Genomic DNA, 13,227 nt, shown 5'->3' with positions numbered 1-13,227 from the left:
ATTGAAAAAGTTACAGGCTTGCTCAAGGTTAATTCTTTGTTGCAAGTAGCTATATGCTGTAATTTCAGCATTTGATAATTGTAGATAATTCATAGAATTATAGAATTGTTTATGTTGGAAAAGACCTCTATGATGGAGTCCAACTGTTACACCAACATTGCCAAGTCCACCACTAAAATTTGTCCGTAAGTTCCACATCTACACATCTTTTAAATACCTCCAGGAGTGGTGGCTCAACCACCTCTTTGGGTAGCCTGTTCCACCCCTTTTGGTGAAGAATTTTTTCCTAATATCCAATCTAAACTTCCACTGGCACAACTTGGAGCTGTTCTCTTGTTTGTTACTTGGGAGAAGAGACCAAACCCTGCCTGGCTACAGCCTCCTTTCATGAAGTTGTAGAGAGCAGTAAAGTCTCCTGAACCTCCTTTTCTCCACACTAAACCCCAAGGTCCATCAGCTACTCCTCATAGGACTTGATCTAGACAATTCCTTTAGTGGTTATACTAAAGAAAAAGCTGTGATTGTGAAAATTCACATGCTTTAGCTGGTAAGAGATACAAATATTTCCAATGTTAAAGGGATTTCACAGTAATATAGTTAGTTGAATGTGATGCATTGATGTAAGCTTGAAAAGTGCTTTCTACACTGAAATTTGGGATTGAGAAATCCAGTTAGCTTTTAACTAAAAATGCAAATGGGTTAGTATGAGTAGTAGCTAAGTAAGACTAGAACAGTGATTAGATAGGTTCCTCTATGCTTGGTTTAAAAGGCAGTACTATCTTTGGAAATATTTAGTTTTTTATACCAACTTATGTTTTTAACATATTTATGCAAATAGGTATTTTGTCTATTTTCTAAAATTGCTTAGAAAATTAAATTCTAAGCTTATGAGAATGTAAGTGGCAAGTTGGACTGTGTGAACAAATTTGAGTGATGTTTTTGTGCTTCTGTTTCAGTGTTTGTGATTAAAGGTGCTTCTGATGTTTCCTAGGTGCACGTCAACAGACTGAGCTCTGCAACGAATCTCTCATGTTAGAGAAGTTGCCTGCCTGTGGAAAATCCTTTGAAGAGATGATGAGAAAAGTGGACTCTAAAAAGTGGTGCAACCTGACAGAATTTATCATGTAAGAGTTAGTTTTGGTTTTAATAGTTCTCCCCTAATGCATATAAAATATTTTTGTTCCAGAAAATAGAAAACCTTCTGTATCTTGTTGCTACTTGCAGAGAGCTAAGCTGTAGCACTTAAGCCCTGCAGTAAGGCCATGTGCACACAGACACACCCATCTCTTAACTCAAACAGTGTGTAAAATAGTCCACTTTAATGAAAACTAACCTATTAAATACCAGCTGGTATTACCTCAGACAGTTGTGTTCACATTTAATCTATATTTCTGTGCCTTTTAGGCAAATGTTCCCTAAGTAATGTCTTTTCTGTGAAACCACTAAAGCAATAATGCTTTTAGACTCATGTTGTTCTCTCTCTTGACAGCAATGCAGTTTCCTCCTCTGGTTTCCTTTTTTTCAGTAACATGACGTTGTTTCAGAAATTCACCTCATGTGAAATTGCCCTATCCAAATGTAAAGTGATTTGTCCTATTGAACCTGCTGTCATTTGTTTCTTTGCCTGCCAGCTAGCATGGAGAGAGTGAGCACCCCCCATTCTGTTTGGATGTCTAAAATACTGCAAGACTGACAGTAGTGAGGGTGGCATTATTATTCTCTAATCTCTTTTCCTGTTCAGTAGTTACCGGAGATATTTGAACATCCCTCTATAAAGCTGCACACTTCAAATTCTGATATGGAGAAAAACCACAGGGTTTGTGAAACTGGTGGTATTTTTGGCTTAGTGGAGCATCTGTTTCTTAAGACCATGTCTGCTCATGCATAATGCCTGGTTTTCGGAAGTGCTGAGTACCCTCTATGCCAACTGAAATCAGAGGAAACTGCAGGTGTTCAGCACTTCAGAAAACAAGACTCAAGTGAAATAGAGCTGGTATGGTTTGAGCCATCCTGAAGCAGAACATCTTCCTGCATTTGAAACTGTGCTGGTGCTGTTTTTGGAGGCTGCTGTGGAGTCAGAGTAGCCCCAAGCCAGCTGTCCCCACACCTGTTACAGTGTCATTGAGCCCCAAATATGTTCTCGTAGGATTGTTGGTCTTGTGTCCCATTCAGTGTCATGTCATGTGATACAAGACTTTAACTAGCTGATCATCAACAGACTCAACAGATAATGAAATGTTGGACTGCAGTGCTGTGTTGCAGCAGTTCCTCATTACTCCCTTAGTGCCTACACCTGTGTTGTAATACCACCCCCCCCCCCGTTGATAATGTTTCATAATCTGACAGCATATTATCAGTTTAGATGCTATTCCTTCTTAGCACATTTATTTGCACACCTTGATGACTTTAAAATCTTGCAGACCTTTAAAAGGTAGATTCTTAAATCTTATGGCACTGGAGGGAAAGATGCACTCATGCAGCTCTCTCCAGCTGTGGAGAAAAGCAAGAGAAGGTTTGCTCTTCTAAACCAGCTTGCAGAAATCGCAGTCCAATCTGACAGAGAAGTGCGTGTATACAAAGAAAAAGAAAATTCTTGCAGTGCTGGTACTACTAAATTTATTTAATACATATCTGTACATTATGGAGCGATAAATTTAATTTTATAACTCATCTAGGTACAAGATGTTTTATTTATTTTGATGGAAATGCTGTAATTTTGCTCCATTTTACCTTCATTACAACTGTTTTAGAATCACAAGATTCCGTTGCTGATATCTTGTTTCAATTGATAAGTGACCTCAACTAATGGGATTACTTGAAGCAGTGAAAAGTACTTATAGGAGCCAAAATATTAGACTGGGCCTTTATTAATGCAGGTGAAAAAACAGGCATCTTTTTGCAAGACTTCTGCTCAAATTTCTTCAATAATTTACATGCTTTGGTTCACAAATTTTTTAAGGTTTGGAGGTGACTGGAGTCTCTGAGTTAGAGTTAAGAATCAACCTTGATTTTATCCTTTACAGTTGTGCTACTGTTTGGTGTTGCTTTCATTCCCTGTACAAGAAAATTTTTCTGAAGAAGTTGATCGCTCTGAGGCTTTGCTCATTTTTCCTCAAAAGCAGTTCCAGAAGAATTCAAGGCTCTTACAGAGGAAAAATATTTTACATTTTTACATAATACACATTTTCTAAAAAAACTTTTTTATTTTTCAAGTTTTACTTTAGAAGAGAGTAGCAGGGGGAATTTGTTTTGAAATTTATTTCCTGCATCAAGGATTAATCAAGCATTAGAAGTCTGATTACGAACTTATCATAAGGGTTCATTGCACTGAAGAAGCAGCAAATGTCCATCTACCATTAAGATTTTTACTCTTTTGAGAATAGACATGATTATTTGATGTCATGCATTCTGTAAGAAGCAAATAAAATCACAGAATTGCCTGGGTTGGAAGTGCCTGTTAAGATCCTCTAGTTCCAACCCCTGTGCCATGGTCAGGGACGCATACAGGCTAATTTATTCCAGCTCATTGGAGGAGCCCTGAGAGATGGGACAAAAACACTTGCTACTTTGGAGTAATCTGACAATTTAATGAAAAACTGGTATATCTAGCTATGAGCACTTGAAATTCAGATGTAAATTCAAACTAGTAGTACTAGTCTGTGCTGATTTTATATCTAGGCTCCAGCAGTAACAATTAATCAGCCTGGGTCAGATAGTGGGTTAAAACTGTGAGCTTTGTATAAAAGAAACTGTTTCTTCATGCAGTAATTTCTATATAGTGCTTTTCACTTAGAAATCTGATAATTTTCTAGATTTCTTGTTTCATGGAGGAGTTCTAGCTCTTCAGTGTAAATGGCTGTCCTTTGGTTATGGGTGCTTCACTGTTTGGCCAAACATTTGTGAGAGAATTTGCAGGGACTGCAATTTGCTGTAACCTAATTATACTGTAAGATTTTCTGACATCTCTGACACTCTTAACAAACTTGGGTTCTTTAAAAAGCAGCCTTTTCACTGATTTGGACAGATGAGGCTTCTGTGTGTGGCAGCTGGTACTGCAAACCACTATGACAGTTTAAGCCTCCACAGCTGATATTGATCTCGCTGGAAATGTTAGATGATCACATATAAACAGTAAATTCTCAGGTAAAGTTTTACAGAAGCACTATTAAATGAATCCCTATTAATTTTTGCATATTCCTGTGAGAATTCGCAGCTAATTAGGATACAAGTGCTCTGGGTCAAATTGTCCAAAGGTATTTGAAAGATTAAGTATGATGAGGGATCAAAGTGGGATTTAAAAATATTTTAAGTCATTTAGACATGGTGGGTTTCAGTGATTCTAGCTTGGATATCAGAATATGAAGGGCAGCCACAAACTGCTTACAAGAAAGGTAGAAACTTCAATACACAGCCAGAGATGTTCATTGACTGAAGAGAAGGAGTTTGTTTATACATAGTTTTGCTGAGGCCTTTAGATTATTAAGAGAGAGTTCTGAAGATGAAAATACAACAAGGTTGTTTAAAAGACTCAAAGTTATGGTACATGGCAAGCAAATAAGCAGACACTAAAGTGTGGGTGAAAGCTATATGGGGAATTAACAAAAGCAAATATACTTTTCATTTGCCAGAAGACTGGAATTTGTAAGAAGATTTTTACTTTTCATGTGTAGTATTTCTGTTATGTCTACTTATAGTAACATGTATGTTAATAGTGCAGCATTACATATAATAACTTTGTGTTATATTTCTGTATTACCTTCTTAATATTTAGCAACTACACCTGAATATGTAAAATCAACTACTGTCCACAAGCCAAAATTCATTATTAACAGTCAGACTTTTTTTGTGTGTGTGTGCTGTGATAAATCCTGATGTGGGACTACAGTTGAGAGGCCAGGTATGACTAATTCCTGAAACAAGTGGCCAGATGAAGGCAGGATTTCCCAGAGCTGTCATACATGAACCTGAAAAAATGTTCCTTATTGTAACTGCTTAGATTACTTTCTATTCTTAGTTCATGAAACAGTTTTTCAAATACTTCTAACTGGAAACAATTTAGCTACAACAAACAGTCTCTAAGCAAATCTGCGCATGTCTCCTAGGCCTAACCCCTATGGAAATGTGGGACCAAAATGTACTGAAGATGATTTTGAGTGGCTTGTTAAGCTTTTGGCCTGCTCCCAGACACCAGTCTTCTCTCTTCTGCATCACCATTTTCCAAATATTTCTGAGTGTAGTTACCGGCATTTCAGTAATTTTGAGGCCAGAGAGATGGCTGTGGCCATGTCTGCAGTGTTACATAATATAGGCCACACAATCTGCCCAGTAGTCACTATTCTAAACCCTGTAAGAAGGAGCTGAATATATTATGGAAAGACATCAAATCTTCATTTAAAAGATTAGTATTGACCCATTCCATCTATAAACAGATGGCATAATCTGTTACAGGTGAAACATTCTCTTATTTCAAGCCAATACTACTGTTACAGCGCTCATCTCGCAAGTGTCTAAGGTTGCACACCTGCTACTTTGGGAGCTTCCAGTCAGTCCTTCTGTGTTTACCAGCCAAGCAGCCAAGGAATAGCTATGGGTTTAGAGTCCAAGGGTTTTCACCAATTTGTGCAGCAATTTGTGTTTTAGAAGAGATTTCTGGCAAAGTAGTGCACGTAACACATGTCAGATCTGGATTTTCTGTTTGAGAAAAAGGACTGATTGTAACAAACTTCTTCCTCCAATTCCTACATTTCTTTTTACCTATTTCCACAGCTCAAGGAGTCCCTAATTTGCTGTGAGGCAGTGGCTGTGTGACATTGCTTTACAGCACCCGAAAGATGTTAGAAGTCTGATTTTTCTGATTTTTTAAATTTCAGTTCATAGAAGAGGGCAAACCTTTTCTTTAACTGTATGTCTGAAGCAGATTCATTGCAGTTATATGTGTACTTGATGAAATTCCCTGCTTTGCTGTGTGCATGATCCAAGGTCTGTGCCCACTGTAAATAACTCTTCTTTTTTCTGTATAGCCTTAGTGTAGTTTTCCAACAATACTTTACATGAAATGTTAATTCTATAAACAGTTTCAGTCCCATTGAAGATGATAGGGAGTCCACCCAGGTTCTGTGCATATGCTGAGGATTTGAAAAAAAAGAATTAAGGAAAAAAATATGTATGACTAAATTTGATTTAATTTGGAAAAGTAATCCTGTTGCTCAGTTTTAAAGTCAGTGGGAGTTTTGCCTGTTACAATTTGGCCCAACTAAGCTAACTGTAAAAGTGCCTAGTTTTCAAAGAAACTTAGTAAAATATTACATAAAAGTAAGCCAGATTACATTAAGATCAATGGGAAGGCAAACTCTGGAAGAAACATGTGCAGCCCAAAATGAAATTATATGCCCACACTTCCTAAAGCTTGGAGCTAAGAACCTCTGCTGGCTGAGTGTGTGTATAAGAACCCTCCAAGGTGACTAATTTTCTTGGTTGGTGTAGAGGTTTAAGGCAGATTTAGGAGGAAACCTAAGGGGCCTTCCCTCCCCTCCCCTCCCCCAACCGGTTCAGAAAAAAATAAACTTCTCAGGGAGAAATGGAAAGAACCCTGTTTATTAAACAGGCAAAGCACTCCCCAGCACAATAAATTGGGCAATACCCAATGACAAGAACTTCGTGCCGCTCTGGAGAGATGACAGTTTTGGAAAAGAAGTCCTTCCTGGCGGTGGTTGCTCTGTCTCAGTCCCTCTGGCACTGGGAAACGTTGCTGCACAGGATGGATCTTGGTGGGTTCCAGGTGCAAGCCCCCCACACTGCTCCCCTGGGTCCTCAGTCCTGGGAGATTTTAACAGTTCCAAGGGAAGGCAAAAAAAGGAGGAAAAAAATAGCAGGAAAGAAAAAAAGGAAAAAAAAACAGGAGGAGAAGAAAAAAAAGCGAAGGTTCTCCCCGTCTGCTGACTACTCACTAACTAACTAACTAACTACTGAGAGCAAAAAAAAACACAAAGAAAAAAAAGATCTCTCCGTCCCTCACTGAATCCAACTCTCAAGGCCAGCGGGTGGAGGAAAGTTTCTGAAAACAAATCGCATGCCTCTCCCTTCCCCCTGCTCCCAGACCCAACAAACGATTGGGGATACAAACCTCACAACGTCACCCCAGGACAAGTGGTTATCTAAGTTTTTTCATCTTCCACACTGACTGCTGCAAGAAGCCTGATCTAGACACCGATCAGTGATTGCATCCAGCTGCTAATGACAAAACTTCTACAGAAGAGGAATGTACTGTGGAAACCAAGGAATCGCTGAGTGGTTTGGGTTGGAAGGGACCTTGAAGATCATTTGGTTCCAAGCTGTGGACCAGGACATCCTCTGCTAGACCAGGTTGCTCAAAGCCTCATCCAGCCTATTCCTGAATAGTTCCAGAGATGGAGCATCCACAGCTTTTCTGGGCAACCTGTTTTAGACAGTAAAGAATTTCTAATATCTAATCCAAATCTAGCCTATTTCAGTTTAAAGCCATTCTCCCTTGTTCTGTCACTACTCTCCCTCTCAGCTCTCTTTAGCCCCCTTTAGGTACTGGAAGGTGCTGTAAGGCTTCACAAAGCCTCTTCTGCTCTTAGGCTTAACAACTCTAAATATTTCAGTCTGTCTCCAAAGGTGAAGTGCTCCTTTTAATTTTCCTTTTTAAAAATGGGAGTTGTTTCCTCTTTTCCAATGGGAACTTCACTGAACTGCTGTGACTTCTCAAATGTGATGGATAGTGACTTAACCACTTCATCTGCCAGTTCTTTCAGGACCTGCAAATGCCTCTCATCAGGTCCTGTGGACCTTCAGGTTCCTTACATATTTTTGAACCTGGTCTTCTCCTACTGTGGCTTGCTCTTCATTCTCCAAATTCCTGCTTTGCCTTCTGCAAGTTGAGGGGTCTCACTGGAGCATTTGCCAGTGAAGACCAAGGCAAAAAAGTCATCGAGTATCTCAGCCATCTCTTTTCCTGGGTAACGGCCTCTTCCATTTCCTTCCAGATAGGGTCGTCATATTCCCTAGCATCAAATCTCAATACAAATCCCTAGTGGATATCTCAGACAAACCACTGGGTTTGTTTTGCGGCTGAAGTGAGCCACTGATTGGTGTGAGCTAATATGTTCCCACGGTAATGGTCTCAAAATTAGAAAGCTGACACCTTTGGTTCATTCTTTCAAATATTCTCAGAAAAGTCTTGATTCTGGATTTTTGCATGTGATTTTCTCATGCGAAAGGCAACCTGAGGCTGCTGGAAACTGGATGTTTGAGTGACCAGCACATGAAATTTTAGATCCAGAACAGTACTGATCAGGGGGAGTCCCACCCTTCCTCATTTGTGTCATGTAGGAGGGAGGTGTCTGTATTTGTGTTGGGATCCATATCCCTGTAGACAGTCTACTACATTGGTTCTGGTTTAACTTGGGCAAAGTCATGATAAAAATGCTGCAAATCACGAATGTGCTTACACAACAAAAGGCCTTCATATTGCCTGGCCTCTGGGTAATTTTCTGCAATGTTGTCGCCTAAAGTCCTGTATGTGTCTGAAGTGTAATACCTATTTTTCCTCTGTAGATCTAACTGAGAAGGGTGATCAAAATCCCACATTTAGCCAGCTGTAAATCCTCTCAGTTTTGTTAGTCCAGATTTTATAGAAGAAATACTCTTTGTCAGTTTAGTGTCTCTGTGAAGGAAGGTTGAGTAAACCTGCACTTTGTGTTGCCTCATGTCAGTGTAGCTGATTTACAGCATAGTGTTTGGTGGGGTATAGAAAAAGGACTGGTGTAGTAGACACTGTCATTTGGTCTTCTTTGGTAGGATTGTCTCCCTTTGAGCTTCTCATACAGATACAGTTGCTGCTTTTTTTTTTAAGCTCTCAGTGAAAGCTGAGAAGATGATGCTAATATTTAATCTTTTTTACCTGTGTATTTCTTTCACCTCTTTACATATCAAAACTTACAGTAGTTTTGTACTAAAAAAGCCATCTAAAACCTCCTAGAGGTCAAGGCAACAATGGCAAAACCAGAGTGATAATTATTACCCCAAGAACATACTGTTTTCCTTCTGTGACTCATGCCTTTCTTTTCAAAAGCAAAGCAAAGCAGCCTATAAATCAGTTAGGTGTGAGGAAGTAAAACAATGGAAAAGAACATCATATTTGAGCACTTGTGTTGCCATCATGCTGGTAGCTGACAATAGCAATTTTTCATTGCAGAAATAATAATGCTTGCCATCTATTATTTAAAACATTAGGAATGAAAGAAACCTAAAGTTTATAAAATCTCATGGAGTAGCCAGGTACAGGGTAGTGCTGAGAATGTGTAAAATCATGTGCTCTTTTGGGATCAGCCATCCTAGTTGCTATGAAATTAATGCAAAGGCTCAGTTGGTCCCATAATGGGGCTATAGTGGAATATCTTCCATAGGAACTGTATTTCAGATCATACTTTCATATGAAATGTATTTGCTTTATTTTATTTTGTGTAGATAAGAATATGGCCTGATGAATATAAGTAAAGTGGTTAGTTTAAATTCAGACACCCGGGTTAGACGTGAGGCAGGAATACTTCATTTTCTTATAACTGCTTTCCTTCTGATGAATGCAGCGGCTGAAATATGGTTCTTTAGTGCAGTTATAATTATCACCTTTACTATGAAGAAGAGGCACATGTATTTTATAATACATGGCTATGAAAATAAAGTCTATATTTGATTATTCCAAATGAGGTATTGGAAATGTTTTGGTTACTCATTTCTAATATTTTTTTCTCTCTTTAGTGAAGAATTACAGCAATGCATTTCTAAAACTGTGTTTGCTGTGGCCATCTTACATGATGCAGAAGGGTGGTGAAAAACATTAATGAATGTTAAATTTTTACTGAATTACTCTGACTTCTGAATTGTAATGCTAAATTAAGAACACTAGCATTTCTAAATTCTGTGATGACCTGCAGACCACTTTGCTTATAAATACAAATCCATCAGTTTGTTCTGCAGCATATTACAGACATGTTGTGCTACAAACTAGCAAACCCTTATCAGTTTTTTTTTCTGATGAGATTTCTTGGGTTTTCATTTTAGACACTGAAAAATCTTGCTTTTTGCAAGCACAACCTGGTTTGAAGAGCTCACTTGAAACTGGTAAATGGGTTTATTTTAGAGGATTAAGGGAAGTTTGCAAATATTTTGGGAGGCTGCTGAATTATGTATGCTAACTACCAAGAACTCAGATTTGGTGAACTGAAACCATGTATTTGTGTAGTAGTTTGAAGGCAAAACAAATGAGAGGCTCCAAGTCAGAGATACAATTTAATAGGAAAAAAAAGGAAAGAAAGTAAAATAAAATCGATGCAATAATACAAAAGACCACTGACAGAGTCAGAATACAACCTGAGCGTAGTGATGGAAGCAGTCCAGATCAGGTGGTCTTCCTGAAGCAGTGATCCTGTAGAAAGGTCTGGTAGCTCGGGTCCTCTGGGAATCCAGTGGGTAAGCGCCACTCTGGTGTTCAGAGTCTCAGCTTATATCCAGGCTGGAATGCTTGGTTTCTCCCTCTGGGCGGAGCATCCCACAATGGGATGGTGAGTCATGTGATAAGGCCTGATGGGCCCATTAACAGGAGGTAGTCCAGGAGGGGGTTATCTGTGAGCTGTGTAGCAAAGGTGCTGATGGGCCCATTAACAGAAGATAAGCCAGAGTGGAGGAGGCAGGGAGCACTGCCTCACCTGGTTTCAACAGTTCATGAAGATGGTGATAGAATATACTTCAACCCAGGACAATTTGTTATTTAGACTACAATAAATGTTATAATCACACTCTACAAGAGCCACCATTCAGGGATACCAGTGCAGTGGAATAGGGAGAAGAGAAAACAACTGGAATTTGTTATTTGTCACAGATAACTGTTTCTTTGTTAAACCACAGGAGACATTGGGTCTTTCATTAAAAAAACATATCATGACCATATCATGCCAGAATAATGTGCTTTTTCAGCCTTTTATCCATATTTTCAAGGTTTTTAAGAGCTTAAATCTTTCTGTTCTGCAATTTATCAATAATTTTGCAAATCTTTGTGAAAGTTCTATTAGTATGAAAAAAGAGAAGGATCTTCTGAGTCTCCTGCTAAGTAGGAAGAGAATTACCTTTTCATTGTCATGAGCTGAAAACTTTACAGTTTTTAATGTTAGGGTTCAGTTTTTCAAGTGCTTTTTTTTCAGCAAGTTGTAACACCTGTTACATTTATTTTTCCTGAGTATTTTTTTTTTTCAAAAAACGTGTGAATTCTGGCATTTGTCAAGAGGTCACTGATATAAATACCAATATTTTCTTAAAGTTCTGGAAGAATTTTCAACATTGGTGAAGCCAATGTCAACTGAAGACCGCAGTAACAATATTTTAGCAGGAGTGCTGTGAGCCAAATGGATGTGTACCTCAGTTGATGCCTTGGACTAATGGTGATAGCTTATACTCACAAGGTGGCCATCAGTATCAGTGCTCATATTTCCAAGTCAACTAACAAGTAGTTAAAGATATAAAAATGTAATAATTCTAAGTCACTTGGAATAAAATAATATAAGCAATTTAAAGGTGATGTTAGGAAGCAGTCTGCTGTTAAATCTCAGGACTGTCAGCTGATATGCCTTTCAACACCTTTCACGACCTTTTTGAATTTTATTGTGGTAAGATCAATAATTGAAAACAGTCTTCATGGAGCTTATTGTAAAAGGCTGTATTTAAAAAACCCCCATTGAATAAGATTTCTGTGTAAAGTTACTTGGTGGTAAAATAATATAGTATAACTTGATAGACTGGTATGAATTATGCAATGCATAAATAATGGACAGTATATTTTTAGAGGCAGTGAAAATGAAAATATAAACGTATTATGAAAAGAAAAAGTTAATGCAAACTTTCCTGGTACTTCTGGTTTGCAAAACAGTTTCTACATTCTTGTTTTCTAAATGGATCAACCATAAAAGTACAATAATGGAGATTAACTCAGCAGAGACAAAAAAAATAGATTTTCTTGCTCTGGGCTACATGTGGTATTATTCATGTGGTTAACTGTTGACAACACAATAGGTATGAATACTAATATGTTTTGTATTCAGGGTCTTGTTTCAATTACAGAAGTTTATTATGTAATAATACTTTTTTAAAAAAAGTACTTTACATGGTTAATTGCCAAGGCTCTGTCATTTCTGTTTATCTTTACAGAATAGTACACAATTCAGTGTTGGAAAGTAGTTCCAAGACAAGAAATGTAATCTTCTGTACTCTGAAGCAGATAAGTCAACTTCTTCAGCCTGTTGTGTAATCTGCAAAAGATAAACACATGTTGCTGGCTGCATTGACAAACTTGAAGGCGATGTATGAGGTGCCTGTAGTGCGCATAAAAAATAATAGAGATAAGGCAGCTTTGTAAAATTATAAATTTTCTCTAAGATAAGTGCTGAGTATAGAAGGAGTGGAAATTAAAGGCTGTCAAGACATAGTGCATTGATGAACAATTATGAGCACAATTCTTTGCAGCTTTCAAGAAACTGATGTTTTGCCTTTCAGATACATAAATATCTTTCTTAAATTTCACTGACTGCTAAAATGTATTATTTCATATTAAGGTATTGTTATAAAATAAACATAGAAATGTTAAAATGAGCATTCTGGCATCTAGAATTGGGTTCTCTGTCTGCCTGTGGGACTGGGAGTTATCAGTGAGGCACTGAATCCGATTGTTACCTGCAGGAAGGTAGCTTAAGAAGCACAATGATCTTAGTATGGTTCTATATTATGTATAATTTACCACGTTGCACTGTAATCTATCATGGTTTTTTGCTTCCTGTTACTGGGGAGTATATATATCTAATATATATCTAGGCTGATTAGCAGTATGCAGGGGTAAGGTATTAGTATTACTACTTACAAAAAATAGGTGCAAAAATGTAAGGATCTTTCTGCTGTTGGCTATTTCTATGCAGGGAAACAGACTGGTGTTTAACCATCACTGTGAAAATAAGTCATTGTTTTCATCAGCCAGAGGAGTTTGATAAAGGCTCAGAAAATACCCTACTACTCACGGTGCTTAAGTATTATCAGACCCTGTAACAGCTTTCTTATGTCGAGAGTTTGTGACACTTCACGGGTGATGTGCCACATCACATTGTTCTTCCTCAAACTGAGGTTGAATTTAGCTGGGCCCAAGAAGAAGGTGAATGAACTTAGCAG

The 13,227-nt window shown here is 38.1% G+C and overlaps 1 protein-coding gene across 2 annotated transcripts in view; it reads left to right on the top strand.

Moving 5' to 3' along the window:
- Positions 1-13,227, top strand: part of LOC136293443 (receptor activity-modifying protein 3-like) — a 47,830-nt gene that overhangs the window by 19,409 nt on the left and 15,194 nt on the right. For both annotated transcript variants that reach the window (XM_066190232.1, XM_066190242.1), the window contains exon 3: positions 992-1,124. In XM_066190232.1, the coding sequence (XP_066046329.1) occupies positions 992-1,124 (133 nt within the window). The remainder of the gene's footprint in view (positions 1-991; positions 1,125-13,227) is intronic.

Source organism: Chamaea fasciata, unplaced genomic scaffold (assembly GCF_029207755.1).
Source record: "Chamaea fasciata isolate MVZ Bird 193981 ecotype frontalis unplaced genomic scaffold, bChaFas1.0.hap1 SCAF_1, whole genome shotgun sequence".
NCBI lineage: Eukaryota > Metazoa > Chordata > Aves > Passeriformes > Sylviidae > Chamaea > Chamaea fasciata.
This window is presented reverse-complemented; position numbering and strand designations above follow the sequence as displayed.